A 24,577-nucleotide genomic window follows, 5' to 3' on the forward strand; every position below is an offset into this window, starting at 1 on the left:
ATTTTAACAACACTATTTTGGATAAGTTAAACAAAAGAAAGAAAAGAAAAGAAAAGAAAAGAAAAAGTAAACAAAAACATAAGTCCCTCTTGAATTCAGAGATTTCCCCAGCATAGAAAAATGTGATACATAGTAGATTCAACTGAGAACCCACAATTCATGTTTCATGTCTTTCGCTGTACCCAAAGTTAATGACAGAATTTGATAGACACCTGTTTTTTCCCCCAAGAGTAGTTGTTTTTCATTTTAACTAGGAAATCAGAGTGATGGTGATATTTCGAATATACAAGTATCCAATGCAGGACAAGCCTTTAATCTTGAATTGTATTAGTAACTGAATAGAAAAGGAAAAATCACTGACACTTGTCTGGGTATTAAACTCAGGACCTCCACCATTCCATAAGGTTGTCACTGCCAGTTGCAAGTCAGTGAGAACAGCTTAGTGTAAAGGTATATTACTGACTGAATAAACAAATAATGTCTGATTTTAAGTGAGCATGTAAAGGACATATTTTAGATATTAAGTAGACATGTTTTTTGCATGAGTTTAAGGACAATATAATCAAGGAAATACAAGGTCCTTTTATGCACAGACACACACAAAATATTTAAACAGTGCACAAGACTGATAAACTAGGACATTACAGAGAATTATTAAAAAGGCACAGTTTTTAGTTAGAAAGAGTAATGGAACTAGGAGGGACTGACTGTGGTTAAATGTTTTGGACTGAGTTTCACTGATGTGTGTTGTGTGTGCATGTGTGTGTATGTATATGTGTATGTGGATTTAATATCAATATTTATGATTAAAAATCATTTATATCTATGAGAATGCAATGGGATCATATTCAAATGTGTGCATTACACTAGAAACACTAAAGTATCAATAAATACTAAGCAGTCTGTTTACAGAAAATAGCAAACTCAGCATGTGTTGATAATAGTAAAATACTTCTTTTAATTCAAAGCTAGATACAGTAGTTAGAATGAAATGTTACTTTGATGATAATATGTCATAATGACTATGGCCATTTGTGTTGTCTGACATAATTGACTTGATGGGTTCATTAACTGGCTGACTATTTTTTCATCTTCAATAATATAAAGCACTTCATTTATTAAAAGAATTTAATTATTACTGAAAAATAAAGGATATATTTTTGGGAGTGTTAATTTGCATGTTATATGACATAACATGTAAATAACCTTTGTAGTTATCTCAAATAATTACCAGACACATTCTCTATTGTAGCATTTTAAGCAGGAATAATTTAAATTGCTCATAGGTGTGTGTGTGTGTGTGTGTGTGTGTGTGTGTGTGTGTGTGTGTGTCTGTGTGAGAGTGTGTATAATACAGGAGAAATGCATGGCAATCTACTTCTATTCCTACTTGCCTACTAAGCACTATGTATGGTACCAGGCTGTTCACCGAGTTACGATAAGAATCAGCATAAGTGAGACGTGCATCAATGTTGAATGATATGAGATAAAAATAAAAATCTGGTTTGGGATCTAATCAATGTGTTCATTTTATTTTAAAGTATAGCTGTACCTAGTGTTACCACTACTGCATTCCAACACGTCATTCATTCAACTGTTCATAAGGGTGTGAAATATTGCATTTTGAAAAACTGTTGCCTGTTTAAATCTGCTACTGTGCTACTTTACAATGCTGGAAGAAAACTGATTTTGTTGGGTGTATCTATGAATGTTTGGTCTATGTTCAGCTATCGAAAACATAAACCCTCAAACAGCTAAATATCGAGTTGCTGGAAGCATCTGTTTTTTTGACTGGCTAGTCCTTCACGAGCAGTGGATTTATTTTTGCAGCTGCAATTATTTGACTATTCTGTAATTCAGGTATGTGAGCTAATAACTTGCAATATGTACTGTTTGATGATGTCCTCATTAACTTTTGTTATTTCACAGTATTTTTTAAAGCTTAGAAAGTGTACATAGTAAGGAATCCGAATAAGTTGCTGCTGTACAGCGCCTGTGGTTTGAAAGGTTTGTTTATGATAAGAAACCGCTAATGCATTGTAGAATTACCACGCTTGTGCAGAACTTGCTTTAGTTAAGTTGTCTAGTTAAGCTACCATAGCTTTTGCTTACATGATGTGTTCCTTTTTTGCAATTGTAAAAGTGTGCCCTCATCTGCTTTATATCCCTGTTCATGGATTGGTGCTGGGCTGGCTGCCCTTGCGGGACATTTTGGCCCTGGCCAGTTGTCCCTTGTGGGACTCGGGCTCTGCACCTTGTATTTGTGGGGCAGGCACCTTGGCCATTGGGCCACCCTCCCAACCCTGTTGAATTTGTAAATGGTTCTTTCATCATTTTCTGCTTGCATGTTCATTAACAGAACTCACTTTATGTTTTTGTCTAACATGATGTTCAATATGGCAAGTTTGTATGAATATACTTGCGGCTGTGCAGCTTTTGTGAGGTTTTGCTCTTAGTGAATGCCAATTACTGATAACTCACAACTGCCTCATATTTTTGGGATAGAATTGTTATTTTCTGTCTGTCATTATTTTCTGAGGTCAACCAACATTCATTTGCCAGAGATTTTACAGAAAATTGATGTTGCTTGACCTCAGAAAATAACTAGAGACACTATAGTTTCAGAATTCATACCCTTCACAAAAGTCAAGCTAAAGACATAAACATGTTATTTTATCAGCTTTCTAAGTTTGTAAGAGTGTTATTTAAACGCATGTCCGTATTTGTTGCTTTGCACCTATTCTGAATGTGCAGCATTAGTTCCAAAAGAACGAGCAGGTTTTAAATATGTATAGCTTTTTGTTCTATAATTGTTGCTTGTGCGTGTGGCACGTTCAACTGTCTATCAGATTGTAAATCTGATAGCCCAGTAGTGGTATTGTTTATCAGATGCATCTGTTTTTCTTCTGCTTATTTCATCAGTGCAGGTCTAAGTTTCAAAACATGTAATGCACAATCTGCTTGCTCAGCACATAAACTTTTCAAGTCTCCACTCAAGCTTTAATTCCCATTTTGTAATCTTGAACGTGCTAGTAATAGAGAATGTAGCATCAGCTACATATAGGTCTTGCACACACAAGAAAAATACACTTATTTATTGGCATTTGTTGTTTATACTGTGTTTGATTCTTGTAATTTCTCCTGGCATAAATGACTGAAAAAAATGACCACAAATCCAGGGTCATGCTTGAAAGCAAGCATTTTTCTTTCATTGAATGTTACCCAAATAAACAGAAACAAAAGCATGGTATTTCAGTATCAGCACAGAGAAGTCAAAGCTTTCACCTTAACCTGCAGGCATTAATCAAACAAGATTTTTCAGGCTATCATGCTTATTTTTACCAAGTATGCTGTATGACAGTACTAAACATGTGTAGCTCATTTAGCATGAGAATTGCCTGGAGCTGTCTTAAGACATACCTCTCAACTGTGCAGATTTTGGCAGAATGTCCAGATTTGTGTCTCACTAACACTCTTCAAGAGAAACCTTGACGGGTGGATGGGAAACTGAAAATTTACCCCGGAGATCACTGTAGTGGCTCTGCTGGACAGTGGTGCAAGGAACTAATCTAAGGGGGTGGCAAAAGCCAACACATTCTGGCTAGGCTTATAAATGCCCTTGAGCAGATAGCCTAGTACTTACCTATGAACCTATTGCCAAACATCAATAACAGAAAATTCATGGAATGGCCATAGTTGACCAACAATCAGGAAGTAACGCGATGCATAAGGTAAGTCAAGGAAACCTTTTAAATTTGCCCTATTCCCCACTGTAGTGTGATCTCAGAGTTGGTATATATAGTTAGAAGGGTGTGTCAGGCACAGCTCCCACAATGGGGTGTGTGGGGGGTGAAGACCCCCCCACCTTGGTTGGTTGTATTCACGATGCTGGCCAACTATGGCCATTCCATGTATTTTTTTTTTTTGCTGTTACTTATAATCGGTAATGTTCAATAACAGTGTTTTCCATACAATATTTAGCTGTTTGAGGATTTATGTTTTCAATAGCTGAACATAGATCCATGAATTTTTACGCAAGTATGATAAGTATGAAACAAGTATTTATCTCAAATCAATGAATACATAATTTTTGAAAATACATTTAGAGTTTATTATAGAAAAGAAATAAAATGTGAATGTTTTCAAAAGCTTACAAAGTGCAATGTAACATACTAAATGAATATTTTGAAGTGACTATTTTGCAAGAAAATCAGAGGAAGAAAAAGAAAGGATGAAAATAGAAACGGAAACAATAGCAGTGACTCCAGTCCCACAACAACTGCCATCATCTCAACCTCAAAAAGGGAAGAAGGGAAGTGCTAAAGGTTAGTTTAAGGATTTTAATGAATTGTATATTTATTTATTTATTTAAATTTGTTTACCAGAGTGGAACACAGCTCAAACAATGTATTAATTCACTATGCTCTACAATGCAATATGGGCACAGCTAAGGACCAGACAAGGACTATACAGCAAAGTTCCTACATGTTTTATAACATAAATGAAACAGAAATGAGTGGATAGTACAGCAAATAATGGGAACAGCAAGTAGAGAACACACAATAGAATAAGGTAAAAAAAATAGTAATGTGGAATTTGTGAGGCATTTTTTTGTGGGAAGAGTGTCTTTTTCTTTTTTTAAGAGGGGAAGAGGGAAAATGTAGCTTGGGAAGGTATGGGCAAGAAGGATGGAATAGAGATGGCAGCACTGACAGACATGAATGATGAATACAGATGGGAAGGTGCTGGCACATATGGGTGGCCCAAAGGAGAGATGCAGACAGACAAAGGGAGGATGCTTAGTGATAGGGAAGACTAGTTAAACTTGGGAGAAGAGTGACACACAAAGAAGGGGAACACCATAAAGAAGGTGTAGGGTGGATGAAGAATGCTTGCCAAGCTACAAATCATTGAATACAATCATACATCAGTCACCTCCATGACTATCTTCTTGGCTGAATCCTGCCACTGGTGGCATAGTGACAAGGTCCAGGCAGCTGTACAACTTCACAAGTCATATGAGGACATACGTCAGGCTGCCAATCTGGGTGTCCAACCACCAGTCCACTACAGCTGTCACCAGGCCCAACACCTCCCGCCAGGTGGCCTAATGGACATGGGAGGTAACACAGGAAGCTTGCTGGGTATGTGCTCTATCTATGGAATAGTGTGCCCCGGTAAGTGCCCCAGTCAAATTTAAATACTTTTTTTTTTATTCTTGTTTTTATGTGCAGATATTGTAATATGTCTTTACCAGCATGCCCATAATTGAAAAACAAACCAAATAATTCCATCCACCTCTCCCTCATGGTCATAGTAATAGGACACGGGTAGCCAACATGTGTCCTATTACTATTTGATCTATTCTAACCACTTGTAGTTGGTTGCCCTTAACCAATTGCAATGCTTCCCCAGCAATGTGAAGTCATTTGACTAGAGACTACCTGGTAAGAGTTACAGACAGATATTGTAATATGTCTTTACCAGCATGCCCATAATTGAAAAACAAACCAAAAAATTCCACCCACCTCTCCCTCATGGTCATAGTAATAGGACACGGGTAGCCAACATGTGTCCTATTACTATTTGATCTATTCTAACCACTTGTAGTTGGTTGCCCTTAACCAATTGCAATGCTTCCCCAGCAATGTGTAGTCATTTGACTAGAGACTACCTGGTAAGAGTTACAGACTGGTGGATTTTCAGGGACATTTTTAGCAGACAAGTGCATTAGATCACTTCAATTTAAGTGCTGGCACTGGCTGGAAAACCAGATAGAACTGTGGGCAATGGTAACAGCAGACACTGCCCACATCAGAGTACAGATTTTGTCTTTAATTTACTTTTAGTGAGATTGATATTGAGCTCAGGAGATGTCCCTGATTTTTGCCCCGCCCCCATAATATTTGGTTTTGTCCCTGATTCTTTAGCTAAGAAGTTGAGAACAATGTAGGGGGCAGTTCCCTGTAGCAGTACCTTCAGCCCTGAAGCAGTGAGTTGAAGTACATTACTGCATCTATGTTATTACTACTTTTGCTTTTAGTGATCATAGATAATTGGCAGAAGTAGCTGCCTGGGAATGGAGAAGCAGCATATCTCTTAACTGTACCTCACTATGAGGAATGTACTTCAGTTTGTGACTTTGCGTATTAAAACCTCCATGTTTCTTGCTTTTCTGCATTGAAAGGATCTGTCACTTTTTTTTTTCAATAAGTACTATGGTAAATAATATAAAATCATATTAGTTCATCATAAGACATTTTTGTAAGTATGAAGAAACAGTTATTTTATTTACTATGTTGTGAGCTTTCTAGTTGAAGTTTTTAATAAATGTCCCATATTTTGGCCATTTACTCCATATGGTCAGAGGTAATTTTGTGTTTCATATTTTGGAGATGGAGGTTTGAGAACTATGTGAAACAGTCAGTGGAAGAAAGCAAATGAGAGGCTGAAGATGATCATGTTAAAGTGGCCATTGCTATGGTATGGTGGGGATGATGACTGCAGTTAATGTCTGAAAGGTTAAAGTTGAAGTACATCATTGTGATTGGTTGTTCTTTCACTTTTTCTTCAAGAAAATGAGAAAGATTGAGGCCAGTGGTAACAAAACACTCTGCCCATAACACAAATGCACTTGATTTTATATATTTCTTTATTTTTATGGCAATCAACATGGCAATGGATTGCCCTATAGCAGCAAGCAGAAATCGTTCTCTCTCTCTCTCTCTCGATATATATATATATATATATATATATATATATATATATATATATATGTGTGTGTGTGTGTATAGTTTTATTTTATTTCATTGATTTATTTATGTATTTCATCTGTTTCTTAACTAGGTACACCCACTGAACAAAGTATCCCTTTTCAGGGATAACCTGGAAGGTTATCTGGTTAAATGACTTGCTCAAAGTCTTACAATAGGCAAGTGGAGGTAGAAGAAATCAAATGTTATACATTCTGACTACAGAAAGCAGTTCTTGAAGCAAATCGGAGCCTTAATATTCCACCCTACCTCCCAACCCATTTCTTGGGGCTATTACATTTTTATTTTCTTCTCAATGATACATGAGAAGTTTAGAGTATGAGATCATCATTTTAAGAGGCAGATGATAAATAAAAGCAAACAGCAGTTACAAAATCATTTCTGAATGATTTTTGATATTGTATGTTGGGGGTGGAAGTACCTATCAAAGATCAACATGGTCATTACATTATTGTGATTCCTTTACAATCACAGCTGGTGTACGATTTCAAAAAGGGCACATTCCACATCCTCACAGTCGGTTTCCCTCAAAGGTCAGAATTAAACGCTGAACCTTGTGTATGTGAGGTTAAGACTTTAACCATTATACCACCATCCAGTTTAATAAATGTGTCTTAATTGGCATAGTCTAACATTTTGCACTTTACATGGTTTTCATTGGGGTTTCCTGTTGTGAAATTCTGCTACTGAGCTGTCATTTAATCAGAAATAAAAATCCAGATCTCTTTATCTTGCATATAGATTTTTTGTCACAGGACTTATGACCCCCCACACACACACACACTTTGCATGACAATGTGGACATTATTAATGAAATAATGCCACCTTATGGTGCTGTGAGACCAGATACAACAGGCAGTTGACTTACCTCCCCTGAAAGGGTGACTTCACTGATAACATTCACCCTTGAGGGCATTACTGTGCTTACATATGGGCTATGTGTTAAATTGTTTTGTATTTGATTACTTTTTTTTATATATTTATGATGTAAACTAGTTCCTCTGCCAAATGTTTCATATTTGTTGTAGCATATGTAATTGTTGTTAGAGGAAGGATTTTATATCCAAAATATAAATTGGGTAAATGTTTAAAGTACACACACACACACACACACACACACACACACACACTTGTATAGCAATTACAGATACTTTCTTGACTGAGTGCACTTCAGATGACTCGTTGTCAAATTAATGAAAAAAAAAATCATACAGTGTAAGGCATTGCAACTTCACCCCTGCTTCTTGTCCTTGGTTGAACTTTGTCCCTTGAAAATGTTACAGTTTTATACTTATTTTTCAGAAAACTCATGTTGATGGAAAACCTCTTGCTATATTTTTAAGTGAATTAGGCTTATATTTAAAAACTGCCCCTTATATTCAGCTTTTTCCCTTTTTTCTGGGTTTATCCAGAATTCTTGAGCAAAGAAGTTCAAAGGCGTGTGTTCTGTTGAGTGTATCCTTCACTGTGTATGTGTTTCCCTCACTAAGTTTGTCTTTTGCTCTCTTTATCTCTCTCTCTCTCTCACACACACACACACACACACACACACACACACACACACACACACACACACACACACACACACACACACACACACACACACCCACACCCCTGTGTGTTATCTTTTTCATTTGCTTTTTTTTTTGTGGAGGACTTGTTTTTTGCCAAGGGATATCTATGCATTAAGACCCATTTGGAGAATGTTTTTCTATAACAGGATAACAATGTACATTTAACCCATTATCTAAAAGAAGATAAAGCGTATGTGTCTTAACAGCTGAAAAAACCATTTAAGTATATTTTGTATTAGAAGGTCATAGCATATTTTTACTGATAAATTTGCTGTTAACACCTTCTCCAGTTACAGACACATGGTCCTTTATTGCTATGCACTATCAGTAGTCTTACGTAGCCATTCAAATCTTTTGGTTTTGCCATTCATTATATATATATATATATATATATATATATATATATATATATATATATATATGAGAATCGTTTGCATTTTTTCAAGATGACAAACTTAGTATGTATTATGAGAATGATATTAATCTGATGTTGCCAATCTTCATTCATTTTTGACTGTTGGGTTTCGGTTCTGACCCTCAGAACTGACATGGCCGTTATATCAAGCTCGCACCAGCCAGAAACTCTCAAGCCAAGGCTACCCATACTGCCTCTCTTCCCTTCCCCTCAGATTTCGTTTGCCGCATAGAAAATCAGACTCCTCGGCCATGCTCTCAGCTAAGGTTTTTCTTGATGTATACCTACAGATATATATATATATATATATACACACACACACACACACACACATATATTTATATATTTTTTCAGTTCTTTATTTGTTGCCTCTCTTTCATAGTTACTATTATTGCTGTGTTTTTTGCTATGAATGTTTGTATATTTCTTCTTCCTTTACCTTGTTGGTATTTTCTCTTATCATCGTTAGTATACTCCCCTTCCCTTTACCTCTGGTAAATTCTTAAATACCATTACTGTTATCCCTACTTCCCTTAATTCTTTCTTCTTTTTACCTTTTTGGGGTAATTTTCTAAATACCATTGTTGGTACAGCCTTCAATAAAAAAAAAAAAAAAAAAAACCTGTACTGTGTATTTTTTCCATTAGTTCTTGTGTGTGTGTGTTTGTGAGGTGCGCATGCCCTTCTTGTTGTTTTTTTGGAAGATGGCAGAAAAAGGAAAAGGAGCCACAGGGTTCAAGCAGTGTGAGGAATGTAGCAGAAAAATGCCCAACTCCGATGGGCATATTTCATGTGTGTATTGTTTGGGATGCCACATTTGGAAATTCAACCATGTGAACTCTGCAAGGGTTTTAGTGCTTAAACCCTTGCGGAGAGTTGTAACAAACTTATCCTCAAGGGGCTGCTAAAATGCTCTTTTAGTGAGGCTTTGTCTGAGGTGGAGCCATCTAAGTCTCCCAAAAAGAAATTGAAAAAAGGAGTCATTCCGTTGCTATGTCGCCAAAACTACATGAAGCTAAAGATACCAAAATCTGCACTGACTTCTGCTCCGGCACCGAAACCTGTCATGTCCCCCATGGTGCCGACAACTACTGAAATTACCAAAACTCTTACAGCACCGACTATTTCACCAGTACCAATGACCCTCTCGGCACCAACAATAGTCTCCCCTAGCATTCTTGTTCCTCCTTTCCCTGCAAAGCAAACTCTTGGTCAACCGACCATGGTGCCAAAGGTCAAGATTACACTCAGGACTAGGTACTCTCCATCTACAGTCCCCTTCTTGGGTCTGCAATTAAGTCCATTTCATGAAAGGCCAGAATTGCCCATGGGGATGCCCATCTGTTTCACCAGGAGCCTTTCAGAGCTTGATGTATTCACATTAGTAGATCAGGTTTTGACAGCCAGAGGCCTTCCTGCCCCCTCTAAGACCTCTCTCCCATCTGGAGCTGAGGGTTACTCTCCTAGGATTCCCACATGTCTTCCTCCTTCAACCTCTCCACAGGTCTTGGAGTCCTCAACTTCAATGTTCCCAGTGCCAATTTCTTCGGTGCCAATGGTGGATCTCACCTTGGTTCCGGAACTGACTTTATGGTCTGTGGTACCATCGGAGCTGGCCCACCCATGGGACCATAATTTGGCTGCCGGCTCTGGGATCCCTGGATCGGCTCCGATTATTTCTGTCGCTGTCAATGGTTCCTGATGATCTGGCAGTTTTGAGTCCTCTCACTGCTCCTACTCTGGAGGTGGGTTCATTGGAGCAGGGTGTGACCCCAGTTCTGAGGCTGTCTTTCTTGGTTCTGGGCTCCCATCCCTCTTCGGGCAGGTCTGCCTTCCAGATTATGGATGAACCCTGGCCTCATCAGGCTCACAGCTGGCACCATCCCCATCAGAATGTCACATCTATGTATTTTCTGGCTTGCAACTGTCAGTCTGCTACACTGGAGCAGCAGGCACAAAAGCAGCAAGACATCCTGTTGCAGGGTCCCCTGTCTTTGGAGTCCTCTTTGGATCTTCCCCCTGAGGAGCCACCCCATCAGAGATCTTGCAAGAGGAAGCACCTGGATTCTCCAGAAGAATTGGTCACTGAGGATACAGATTTTGATGAAGGAGAAGGGTCTCTTTGGTCACCTCCTGAAGATGTCTCCTTTGGAGATTTGGAAATTTTAAAACAGAGGGGTGATTGGAAGTCCACAAGCCCATCCTCTGAGGAATCTGTTTTCTTGCAGGCTTTTCACACCCAGCCTTCTACTTCTTGGGTGACACCACCTGCCAATAAACTGGTCAAAGTCATGAGGCAGTGTGCATGGAAGGCCCCTGATACTATAGAACCAATTCCTCAGAGACTAGACAAAATTATTTTTGCACCTGAGGATCAGCCTCACTGGTCAAAAGGTCTAGCGGTTAATGCCATGGTGATGGCAGCTGCCACAAAAAAGAAACTTGCCGAGGAGAGTCTAACTGTCCATCCTCCAAACCAAGATTCCTGGACGATGGACAGATTCGGGAAACAGGTCTTTGCTTCATCAACCTTTGCCAAACAGTCCTTGAAATTTTTGGCACATTTTACGCGACTCCAAAAAGATCTGATAACTGAGCTTTCAGAAACCTTAGCAGGAGCTGTGTCTGATGACGTCCATGATAAGGTTGCCTCTCAGCTTGCCGCCCTAGAGTCAATCTCCAACTCATCCATGCGGCTTATTGCACATACAGCTTAAGGGACTTCCAGGGCAGCAGGTACAGGTGTTGCCATTAGGTGTCACGCCTAGATGCACTTATGTGACTTTGCGGACCCATTCAAGTCTTCCTTTATCAATGCTACCATTGATGTTTCATTGCTGTTTGGCCCAAAAGTCAGAGACACATTAGCCAGGTGTGAGAAGGACTTAAAGACCCTTTCTGCTGTGGGTGTGCATTTTTCCACTCATCAATGACCATAATCTAGGAATCAGAGGAGTGGAAAGATGTGGTTCAGAAAGTCCCAAGGGCCTTTTCGGGACACTCATGGCGAATATTCCTCCCGAGGCAGAGGGGGTAACTGTTCTGGAAGATGCCCCTCCCATGGCAGAGTGGGTCCGCATAAGCAGAGTTCCAGGGATTCCTTCTTTGGGCAACCCTACCAGTGCTTCTGAGCAGTGGCTCGATTGCTTACCTCTGGAAGCAGTCAGGGGAAGATTATCTCTGCACCATGCAGCCCGGCACACTATAACATCAGATTCTTTAGTGCAGACGAGAATTACCAGAGGTTACCATATCCCCTTTATTTTTTGTCCCAGACTACAAAGACTAATCCCTAATTTTCCACCAGTCAGAGGGATATTGCAGCACTCAAAATCCAAAAGATGCTTCAAAAAAGAGTCATCCAAACAGTCCCACCAGACCACATGGGATCTGGATTTTACTCAAGGTTTTTTTTAGTGCCAAAAAAAGACAGGGGACTGGAGGCCAATCTTAGACCTCAGTGTACTGAACAAGTTTGTTAAACAAAATTCTGAACGGTCACTGTTCAGTCTATCCTTCCGTTTCTGGAGAAAGATGATTGGATGTGCTCCATAGATCTTCAGGATGTGTATTACCACAGAAAAATGGACAAATGCTCCAGAAGATACCTCTGCTTCCAACTAGGAGCCAGGCATTACCAATTTCAAGGACTGACCTTTGGTCTCACCACAGCCTCCAGGGTATTCACCAAATGCATGGCAGTGGTAGCAGCTCACTTAAGGCTACAGGGATTCTGTGTGTTTCTGTATTTAGAGGACTGGCTCCTCACTGCCTCCACCAGCCATCTGCTGCTTTCCACTTTGGACTCTGTTCTAAGGCTTGCAGAGTTCTTAGGCATCTCGATTAACAGGGAAAAGTCAAAGCTATCCCCTACACAGGACATATAATTCATCAGAGCAAGACTAAACACAAAATCCTGCATGGCTGCTCTTCCACTTCACAGACTGGAAACGCTGAGGTTGCAACTACAAGTGATACACTCTCAAGACAAAGTTCCGCTTACCAGGTCTTGGGTCCATGGCAGCGACAATCACCTTAGTTCCTATGGCAAGATACCACATGAGGCTACTTCAGTGGCTTCTGGTGTCACAGTGGTCAATGTTAACTCATCCAATGTCCCACCCAATCCGAATTACCAACCGGTAAAAGCAGGGTTTATATTGGTGGATGAAGCCAGAAGACAAATTATGAAGCCGCCCCTTTTCCCCCTCTCAGCCTAAGGCCATAGTGACCACAGACACATCCCTGATAGGGTGGGGAGGCATTTTCAGAGAAAGACAGTCCAAGGCACTTGGTCCTCTTCAGAGGCCAGTTTTCATACCAACATCCTAGAACTGAGGGCAGTGCTCTTAGAATTGCAAGCATTCCAATCTGCCTTCCCTTCAGGGACAATTGCTATTCAGTCAGACAATATGTCAGTAGTCTGGTACATCAACAAACAGGAGGGAACCAGATCCTACCATCTTTGTCAAGAAGTCCTAAGAGTTTGGCAATGGGTGATCGCCTCCAACCGCTTTCTGATAGCAATGCACATTCCAGGAACTTCAGCGTGATTGCTGACAAACTGAGCAGATGCATTCTCCTCCCTCACGAGTGGTCTCGCAATGCCAGTGTTGCGGTGAAGATTTTTCTTTGATGGAGTCAGCCTTGCTGTGATCTGTTTGTCTCTCCCACAAACCACAAATGCAACAGCTACTTTGCCCTGGTCCCCCCTTGGGGGTAGTCCCCAAGAGATGCTCTTCTCCATGAGTGGCCCCTGGGACTTTGTTATGCCTTTTCACCTAATTCCCCAGTTTCTGAAGAAAGACCAACAATTGAAGCAAAGTGATTCTTATTGCACCTCATTGGCCCTGTCAAGTCTGGTTTCCCTTTCTCTTGTCTCACTTAATTTACCGTCCATGGATTCTGAATCCAACCCCAGACCTGTTGTCTCATCCATCCCGACCTACCAAATCTCAAGCTGACAGCTTGGTTTTTCCACTTCCAGTAATTGCCAGGTGAAATAACTTATCTTCCCCAGTACAAAAGATACTTCTGGCTTCTCATAAACCATCCAGCAGAAAACTTTATCTAGCAAATGGAAGAGATCTGTGCATTGGTCTGATGAAAAGGGTACTGATCCTTTTTCAGCCTCACTCAACAAAGTCTTGGAATATTTATCCACCTTATTCCAATTGGGAGCCTCTGCTTCTACTATTAGAGTTCATCTAGTTGGCATTTCAAATTTCCATAATGGTTTTGATGACCTTTTCTTGATGTTCCACCATCTCTGCAAAACCTTTCTTAAGGGCACTTTACATTTGAAACCACCTTTCAAAGAGCCCAGTGCATCTTGGAATTTAACTTTGGTCTTACAAAGTTTGGTCCATCAGCCTTTTGAGCCAGCAGCCACCTGTGATATCAAATTTTTATCTTGGAAAACCCTATTCCTGGTAGCTATCACGTCAGCTAGGAGAATCTCAGAATTGCAGGCTGTGTGTGTAAAACACCCGTATATCATTTTTCACAAAGAGAGAGTATCACTCAAAACTAATCCCTCCTTTTTACCTAAAGTAGTGTCAGATTACAGTATTAATCATTCCATAGATCTATCAGCTTTATTCCCAATTTTCTCAAACAAGGGAGAATATTGTTTATATTTGTTAGATGTACACAGACAATTACATTTTTAATTGGATAGAACAAAATCATTTAGAAAATTGGACAAACTGTTCCTATCTTTTTCAGGTACTAGACTGGACAAATCAGTTTCGAAAGTTACTCTGTCAAAATGGTGTAGAGATTGCATCACCTTTATTTATCAACAAAATAAACTGGACTTATCAACAGTAGGGTGCATTCTACTAAATCTGTTTCCACTTCCGTAGCACTTCATTCTAGAGCTTCTATGGTTGACATGTGCAGCCGCAACTTGGGCTACTCCCCATACCTTTATCACTCATTACAGACTGGATATGGTCTCAAGGGGAAGAGCATCCTTTGGCTCTATGGTGCTAAGGAATATCCTTCCCTAGGACCTCCCAAGGTCTAAAGTAACTAGGGACTCTGTCACAACAGTCAGGAATGAATGAAGATTGACATCAGATAAAGAAGTTATGATCTTACCATAACGTTCCATCTGTGTTGTTGATCTTCATTCATTCTTAACATCCCACCCACCTCCCCCCTCCAAAGACTCCTGGAGGTTCAGAACTAGTCCTAGGGTCCTAGTAGGGTTGCTGCTCAGACAAAGCTGCCATCTTTTTCTACTCTGTTGTCAAAACTCGATCTGAGGGGAAGGGGAAGAGGGGCAGTATGGGTAACCTTGGTATGAGAGTTTCTGGCTGGCACAAGCATGATATAATGGCAGAGTTGGTTCAAAGGGTTGGAACCGAAACCCAACACTCAAGAATGAATGAAGATGAAGATCGACAACACAGATGGAATGTTATGGTAAGAACATAACTTCTTTTTTTTTTTTTGCGTTCTTATGCAAAAAGAACCAAATATTATTTTCTTTTCTTAGAAGAAGATAGAGTGCTATCATTTTTATGTTACAGAAAAAATATGAATATTTAACAAGCTCTGAGAGGCATGCCCATATCTGAGATTCTCTTGTCTACTTTCCTTAGAAAGGTAATAAGCTGTGCAAAACAAAATGAAAGTGGGATTATCAAAGGGTCTTTCCAGAAAATTTCATAAGCTTATCTTGAAGCAGTACAAATATATTGTCATTTGAAGTTAGGATGGAATTCAAGTCAGAACGGCCTTTGTAAATTGGTAGAGTGCTATCAAGTATTAAAGTGATGCAAGGTAGCAGATTGAGTTTACTGACATCTGTCATGAAATGCAGGACAAATTCTCACCATTTGCTTAAATAGCCTACCACAGGTAGGGCAATTTATGCAACGGTGAGGAAATATGATACAGAGACATCTATGGCACAAAGCAGAAGACCTCATTATTGTTTCATTAGCATATTTCTGAATCATCCTTGTTTAACACTGGAACTATCAGACCAGAATGGGTTAGTGTTTTCACTGGCAGCCCATGCATCATGTTAGTAAAGGCACCTCCATAACGTCACAGACACAGACACACACACACCTGCACATTCAGATACCCATGCAGACACACACACACACACACACACACACACACACACACACACACACACGCACGCACGCACGCACGCACACACACACACACACACACACACACACACACACACACACACACACACAGACATGCACACTCATACACACATCCATCCGTGAACAAGCAAGCACCCTCACAATTAATCACACATAGTGAAACACTAACCAAATGTTCTTTGTATGAATCGCTAAGTAACAAAAAAGAACTCCGACCAAGAACAAAAAAGAAAAACCAAGAGCTTAAGGCAAACACTTCCAGGACACCACAAATTGAAAAATAAAATGTACCAAAATAAAGTGGTGGAGATTTTGGTAAAGATTTTGGCTTTCAAAAACCAGTAATCCCAAAAGATAGAAAGTGGAATCCACCAACACCGTTGTATGCGAAAATCTTCTTTAATACAGAACCAACAGAATACAAACAAGCGCCTTCACCCAGTGGTACTGGGCTTTCTCAAGTTAAAACTGTAATGTGCACACTCAGTTTAAGTACCTTGCAACAAATACTTGAAACTCATTAAACAATTAAATGCAGTTGTTAACTCAATGCAAATTCAACAATTGAGTTTTCACAAAACAAATGCATTTTAACAAACTGTTTTGTAAATGTTGTTGAAACCATTGCTAGGGTGCAACCTTACTTAATAAGAATGCACCTTTATATGTTCACCTTTGGTTTCCTCAAACAAGTAAATTAAGTGCACTTTACTTTAAAATATATTAAGAATAAATTTGAAACAGCAGTAAAAAAACAGCCAGAAACAATGCTAAAAACATACTTCAATCAAAAAAATCAATCTACTGCACTATGCTGATAACCACTGTGAACAGTAATCGTCTAACCAGCCTAGTGCATGAGTAATGCACAAAAAATGAATAGTAAATAATCTGCTGGTCAATGCATCAAAGTGTGTAGGCCACTCTGATATATGTCTATTGTGCAGATGTTCTGAGCTGGTCCACCTATATACTTTGCAATTTCTATTTAAAAATGTGTGCAAAGTTTTGACTAAAAAATCTGTTTGTAATAAATGTATGTGTAAAAATATAAAAAATAAATGAATGAATAAAACCTAAACCACCCTACATAAAAAACAGTGTGCGACTATAGCCAATCCAAAAAATGTACTCTAACTTCATAGAATGTTGCTGTTAATTTTCAAAATCGGCGCTAAATTAATACAGTCATTCAGGCCTGGATGTTTAGTAGCATCCAACTTGAGTTGCCAAATAAGTTCCCTCTTACTGAGTCTGGTCTCCCAGTCACCTCCCCTCGGATCTGGGTTCACCTTTTCAAGCACGAAGAATTTAAGTGACATCTGTGGGCAAGTGAGAGAGTGCTTATAAAAAGCATTAGTTTCTTTCCTTTTTTTGATCTCATACAAATGTTCATAGATTCTATGCTTAAGAACTCTCTCCGTCTTGCCAACATAGAAACTCTGACAACCTCCGCAAATGCCAAGGTAAACCACCCCTGATGATGAACATGTGTGATGCCCATGTGTTCTAATAGTAAATCTTCTAGAAGGAATAAAAATGTGATCACTTTGCCAAATAAAGGAGCACTGATTGCATCTACCACAACTATAAGTGCCAACCCTTTTGCGCAAAATGCTACTACTAAAAGAATGTGTCCTGTTACTATTTTGCTCAAAAATAAAGTTCAGTGAGATTTTGGCCTCAGAGTCAGGTTTGAACAACAACTTAATTAATTTGTTAATTGAGTTTATGGGCATTATTTTACAGAACAATTTCATTTATTTTAATGGCAAATTTTTTCGCCAAAGAAAAGGTGTAGCTATGGGTGCCCCCTGTGCCACGGTTACGCTAATATTGTTTTGCATAAATGGGAAAAGCATTTTGTCCACACGTCCAAGTGGAGTAAAGCCATAGTATTTTATAAAAGATACCTTGATGATATCTGTATTCTATGGCAAGATTCAAAGGACAGTTTTTTGGAATTCTTTGATTATATTAATAAGACAACACATTTTTTGTCTTTTACGTTTGAAATTAGTGATGCTACCCTTCATTATTTGGACGTTTTACTTACTAAGAATTTGGAAACTAACAGTTTCCAAACACAAATTTACAGAAAGAGCACGTTCTCTAACTCCTTTCTGCACTTTGACAGTGGGCACCCTTTTTACCTCAAAAGGGGCATTATCAAAGGTCAGCTTATTAGGGCGTCCAGAATGTGCAGTACTTTGGAGTTATTTTTTATGGAGGCTGATTTTTTGAGAACATTATTTCTGGAAAGGGGTTATCCTTTGTCGCTTTTTCAAGCCACACTTTCAGACATTTTAGAGAAAAGAGACTCTCTCTATCCTCCTTTATTAGGAGCAGGTTTACCGCTTTCTTCACCCTCCAACAAACAGGAGTTTAGTGCACACAAAAATTTTGTTTACACTTATGCTAGTGATGCAAAAGAGATAGAAAGTATAATACAAGCATTTTGGCCAATAGTCTCAATGCATGAGGACATTTGTTTATATTTGCCCACAACTATTAATTTTACTAGAAAAAGGAACATTAATTTAAAAGGTATTTTTGAGCAAAATAGTAACAGGACACATTCTTTTAGTAGTAGCGTTTTGCACAAAAGGGTTGGCACTTATAGTTGTGGTAGATGCAATCAGTGCTCCTTTATTTGGCAAAGTGATCACATTTGTATTCCTTCTAGAAGATTTACTATTAGAACACATGGGCATCACACATGTTCATCATCAGGGGTGGTTTACCTTGGCATTTGCGGAGGTTGTCAGAGTTTCTATGTGGGCAAGACGGAGAGAGTTCTTAAGCGTAGAATCTATGAACATTTGTATGAGATCAAAAAAAGGAAAGAAACTAATGCTTTTTATAAGCACTCTCTCACTTGCCCACAGATGTCACTTAAATTCTTCGTGCTTGAAAAGGTGAACCCAGATCCGAGGGGAGGTGACTGGGAGACCAGACTCAGTACGAGGGAACTTATTTGGCAACTCAAGTTGGATGCTACTAAACATCCAGGCCTGAATGACTGTATTAATTTAGCGCCGGTTTTGAAAATTAACAGCAACATTCTATGAAGTTAGAGTACATGTTTTGGATTGGCTATAGTCGCACACTGTTTTTTATGTAGGGTGGTTTAGGTTTTATTCATTCATTTATTTTTTATATTTTTACACATACATTTATTACAAACAGATTTTTAGTCAAAACTTTGCACACATTTTTAAATAGAAATTGCAAAGTATATAGGTGGACCAGCTCAGAACATCTGCACAATAGACATATATCAGAGTGGCCTACATGCTTTGATGCATTGGCCAGCAGATTATTTACTATTCATTTTTTGTGCATTACTCATGCACTAGGCTGGTTAGACGATTACTGTTCACAGTGGTTATCAGCATAGTGCAGTAGATTGATTTTTTTGATTGAAGTATGTTTTTAGCATTGTTTCTGGCTGTTTTTTTACTGCTGTTTCAAATTTATTCTTAATATATTTTAAAGTAAAGTGCACTTAATTTACTTGTTTGAGGAAACCAAAGGTGAACATATAAAGGTGCATTCTTATTAAGTAAGGTTGCACCCTAGCAATGGTTTCAACAACATTTACAAAACAGTTTGTTAAAATGCATTTGTTTTGTGAAAACTCAATTGTTGAATTTGCATTGAGTTAACAACTGCATTTAATTGTTTAATGAGTTTCAAGTATTTGTTGCAAGGTACTTAAACTGAGTGTGCACATTACAGTTTTAACTTGAGAAAGCCCAGTACCACTGGGTGAAAGCGCTTGTTTGTATTCTGTTGGTTCTGTATTAAAGAAGACTTTCGCATACAACGACATTGGTGGATTCCACTTTCTATCTTTTGGGATTACTGGTTTTTGAAAGCCAAAATCTTTACCAAAATCTCCACCACTTTATTTTGGTACATTTTATTTTTCAATTTGTGGTGTCCTGGAAGTGTTTGTTTGCCTTAAGTTCTTGGTTTTTCTTTTTTGTTCTTGTATGAATCGCTGTTACAGTAGCTTTAGTTATATGGATTATATCCTGCTAAGGATATAACAGCCAGCCGGCTTCCAGTGATTCAGGGTGAATTCCATGTACCCAAACCATTAGACAGATTGAGCTAAACTGACTAAAAATTAAGGTTTTGGTGCCTTTCCATTCAGAGGTTTCCAGCCACTGGGGGCCAACAGTGGTCTAAACTGCTCCAGTGCTAAGCAGATACATTTCTTTCTGAGAAAAAACTTTCACTTTACTTTTTATGACAGAAATTGTAACATTTTGTGAATATTTATTTTAAAGCATAGGGAAAAGTGTTTTTAATCACTGTGACATGACTTTTTTCATAACTTTATTTAATTCAAATCAGCAATAGTTTAATATAGTGTGACTTTTTTTACTTTTAAAAGGAGAGCATCACTTTTTAATTTTGTGGAAAAATGTTATAAAACTTTTTTAAAACTATTTATTTGGTATAAGTTGCATCAGTTCACTTTTGGGGGCTGGGGTAAGTGTTTAACATGCCTTTTATTGTGTTTTGACATGGAAAAAGTTACTTTTTTACAACTTACCTTTCACTTTCTGTTGCCAGGCTTCCCTGGGAATAAGGCATGTTTTTTTCTACCAATTCATTGGTTCTTCCTTCTTCCAGCCACAAAAAAGAAGAAAATTACTAAACAGTCTTTGCCATGACAGCAAGCTGCTGAAGTGCCTCAGCCATAGCTTAGTGATTCTGCTGTGGACAAAACTGGTTCCTCGAAACATTCATCTTTTTCTCTGTCTCATGGTGGTGTAGTCCCTACAGCCACCATGCACTAGGGATTAGACATCTCATCTGTTGCTGTTGGACTGCCCTTGGTGGACAGGGGCAGAAATGTCACTCTGTGTAGCCAGAAAGCTATGCCCAGCCTTAGGGAATTTTTTTCTGGAAAAAGTAGAGCTCCTTCTTCAGAAATTCCTGTCAGAAAGGATCAAAAACTTAGATGTATTTCTTCTCCTGTGTCAGTTACTCTGGACAGGAGTGATTAACTGGGCTTAGCTCTGAGTTTAGTTTACATTGTTGACCCTTCCAGTATGGCTGTTTGTGGTAAAAAAGAGATGCCTCACTTTCTCAAGAGATTCAAGACTTTGAACCTCAAAATGATTGTGAAAGGACAGATTATGTTTTTTTTTCTAGATTTGTGATTCATATTCTGAGGACAGTGTGGCTTTGGCCATTCCCCTTTGAAGGATTCTCTTTCACAAACTATTTCCAAAATGAGTCAGTTGTTTCAGTGGAAAATCATGACATTTCTCAGTCTCTAAGAAAGTGTTATGATTTATTACAACTGGAATATCCAGAGCCTACTGCAATCCTTTCAATTCTTTCAATTCTGGGGGATTTTTTGTCACAGCCTTTAACTTGCCTGACAGCCAACCTGCTTCCCCCAAGAAAGCCGATAGGTTGTATAAGGTTCCTCAATATTGTATGTCTTATACACTCATCCCAGAGCTGACCCAGCAGCTATTGCTTTAGTAAACCCAACTGCTGCTAAATATTTGGTTAATACTAATCCATCTCCTTCTCACAAGGATGGGGAGGCTTTTGATAGATTTTGGGGGAAAGTATATTCTTCTACAGCACTTGTTTTCAGGATTCTCTTATGTTAAAGCTTATGCTTGCCTGTTTTGAGAATATTATGAATATTTTGGCATCTGCTGCCTCTGTCTCCACTGGCTACTCATTGTTTGAAATCTGCATACGGTTCTCCTATGCCACTTCCAGGACTGTTGCCACTGGAACTATTATGAGGAGCTTTGTTGGTTTTATTCTCAAAATCTCTCTGAAGATGTACAAAAAATGTAATTTTTAATTCTCTCTTGAATAGTGACTTAGTTTTTGGACCTTCTGCTACAGAAGTCCTTAAAAAGTGAGTTGAGTGAGGTAAACTGATCCAATGGCGCTCTCAGTTTTTTTCAGCCCTCCTTCTCTAAGTTTGCCAAGGAGTTTAATAATCCCTCTACAACATTCTTTAAAAAGCAAAATAAACAGACCCAGCAACCTGCTGGTAAGCAAACATTTAAAAAGCAATCACAGAAAAGTTCCAAAAGGAAAGCAGGAACACCAGAGAACAAAGGACAGTATAATAAGTCTAAATTTCCAAAAAGTCTTAACCTCCATTTCTCTTTTTGGCAACATATAGTTTAAGGCAGATGTATTCTGAGAATAATCCATCAAGGTTACAGATGGCAGTCGGAGTCTGTTTCTCTTTTTCATGGGATTCCTCAAAAACCTCCAGACCAAACTTTTCTTTTTACTGGTTTTATTCAGCCTATGCTTTCCCAGGGAGTGATAGAAGTTAGGAGAAGAGTTTTATTCAAGGATGTTTCTGGTGCCAAAGAAAGAAGATTATAGAAGACTAGTTCTGGACCTTTCTTTTCTGAATCTATTTGTGATAGTGTCCAAGTTGTCACTTCATAACTTTTTATCCCTTATTCCACATTTCAGTTTTTTAGTACCGTTAGATTTAAAAGAGGTATCATCACAATAGTATAGATCCAGATTTCAGATATTTTTTCAAGATTTTCTGTCTAGATTACAGTATAATTTATCCGCATTACCCTTTGGTCTATTCATGTTACAAGGCTATTCATAAAGTGTCTAGTGCCTATGATAGACAGGCTGCAAGGTATTCATATTTTTCCTTATTTTGATAACTTGCTTATCTGTCTGCAGTCTTTTTCAAAGTGTTAAGAATCTCTTACTTGGGTATGGCATCTTCTACACAGACTGAGGTTCCAGGAGAAATTACAAAAGTCTTGTCTGAATCCTGCTGGCAGGATTCTTTTCCTGGGATGTCTTCTGGATACCTCGGTTCAAAGAGATTTTCTTTTACACGAAACAGTAGATCTGTATCTAGTAGGCTATTCCTGAGTTTTTCCACTCAGACTACTATTTCTGCAAGAGAATTCCTCAGGATTCAAGGCCTCATGACTTCTATGATTCTCATGATACTTCTTGCAAAACTCCAGATGAGAAAAATCCAATGGTATCTGAAATATGTATGGTCCCAACATCAACATCACCTGATATTTCAGATTCCAGTTTTAGGGTTTGTGAAAATGGAGATTTCTTGGTGGAAACACCAAATTTCTCTAAATCCAGTTTGAACATACTCCTCCTTAGCTCCAGCACAAATGGTCACAACAGACACTTTGGAAAGCATTGTCTATGGATATAAACTACAGAGACTTTGGAATAGAAAAAACAAACCAAAACACAGAAACATAAAAGAGATGTTGGCTCTTATGCATGCTGTCAACTCTCTGTCATCTCTGGTCTCCAGAATCTCTACATGTGTTTACAGACAGCTCCACAGTGATGTGATACTTAAACAAACAAAGGGGAAACCAGACTTACCCTCTGTGCAGACTAGCAATGGTACCCTGGGATAGAGCTTTTCAGCATACTCTCACTCTACAGACATCTTACATATCATCAGAGCAAAAGTGTGTAGCAGACAATCTGAACAGGACCAGGACAGATCCTCATGAATAGAAATTAAATTAGGGGGATTTTCCAGGAATTGATCCAGCTGTAAGGAACACCTCATATAGATCTTGCCTCCACTCACTAAATCACTTGATGAAATTCTGCTCCAGATTCCATGCAAGACATTTTCTTTTCCATGGGCAGAAACATTCCTATATGTCTTCCACCCTTTCCACTGATGTTCAGGTCATTCTGAAGATTCAGAAGAACTCCCCAAAGATCATTATGGTGATTCCCTTGTGGCCCAGGCAACAGTGGTTCTCCCTTCTTTGGAAATAACCAGGGGCTACAAGCTTCCTCACAGACTCGACCTACTCACACAAGACCAGGGTTGTTTGATACATCCCAACCCCAAACAGCTACAACTGACTGCCCGGATGATAGAATTTTAATACCTTTTACACACCTTTTTCTGAGGATGTGCAGCAGCTATTCAATTAGTCAAGAAAACCTGCAACTAGAAAATCATACATTAAAAAATGAAAAGGATTTTTAGTTGGTGCCACAAAAAGAAACCAGTACCCTTTCAGGGTTAGTGTTGCTCTGGTTCTACATTATTTATATGAGTTACTGTCCTCTCTTGCCTATCTTACTCCTGAATCAAAATTTGTCAGCCATTTCAGCATGTCTACCCATGGACCCCCCTCTTTTAATGCAATCTTATGTTAAAATATTTTTGAAAAGGGTATTTCATATGAAGGTCCCTAGAAAACAGGTGGCTCCTCCTTGGTATCTTAGTTTTGTGTTAGAAAAACGAACTCTTGCTCCATTTGAAACAACTCAGTGGGGTGACTTGAGGTTCCTAATATGGAAAACAGTTGCACTGATTGGTCTGACCTCTGCAAGAAAAGTATCTGAGTTACAAGATCTTATGGTGGGTCATCCTTCTCTCTTTTTCTACACAGATAGTGTTTCCGTGAGAAATAAGTCGTTATTTACCTTGGATGTCCACAGACAACTCAGATACTGTATTGAAAGTACAAATATTTCAGAACCTCTGATCAGTTGTTCATTTGTAGTGAAGGTAAGAAACCAGGACAACCTGTGGCAAAGCAGACTATTTCCAAATGGTTGCCTCACACTGTTACCGTATGTGCAAACCAGGTCTGTAAAGTTGTTTAAAGCAGCGTGCATTTATACTGCATAGAAATAACC

The 24,577-nt window shown here is 38.8% G+C and overlaps 1 protein-coding gene across 1 annotated transcript in view; it reads left to right on the forward strand.

The window, feature by feature from the left end:
- The window catches only part of ENO4 (enolase 4), a 1,153,105-nt gene that overhangs the window by 336,138 nt on the left and 792,390 nt on the right, over window positions 1-24,577 (forward strand). Inside the window, exon 4 of the mRNA XM_044055968.1 lies at window positions 4,192-4,325. Within this exon, the coding sequence (XP_043911903.1) occupies window positions 4,192-4,325 (134 nt within the window). The remainder of the gene's footprint in view (window positions 1-4,191; window positions 4,326-24,577) is intronic.

The sequence above is a fragment of the Protopterus annectens genome, chromosome 14.part0 (assembly GCF_019279795.1).
Source record: "Protopterus annectens isolate FY-2018-M chromosome 14.part0, PAN1.0, whole genome shotgun sequence".
Taxonomy (NCBI): Eukaryota; Metazoa; Chordata; order Ceratodontiformes; family Protopteridae; genus Protopterus; species Protopterus annectens.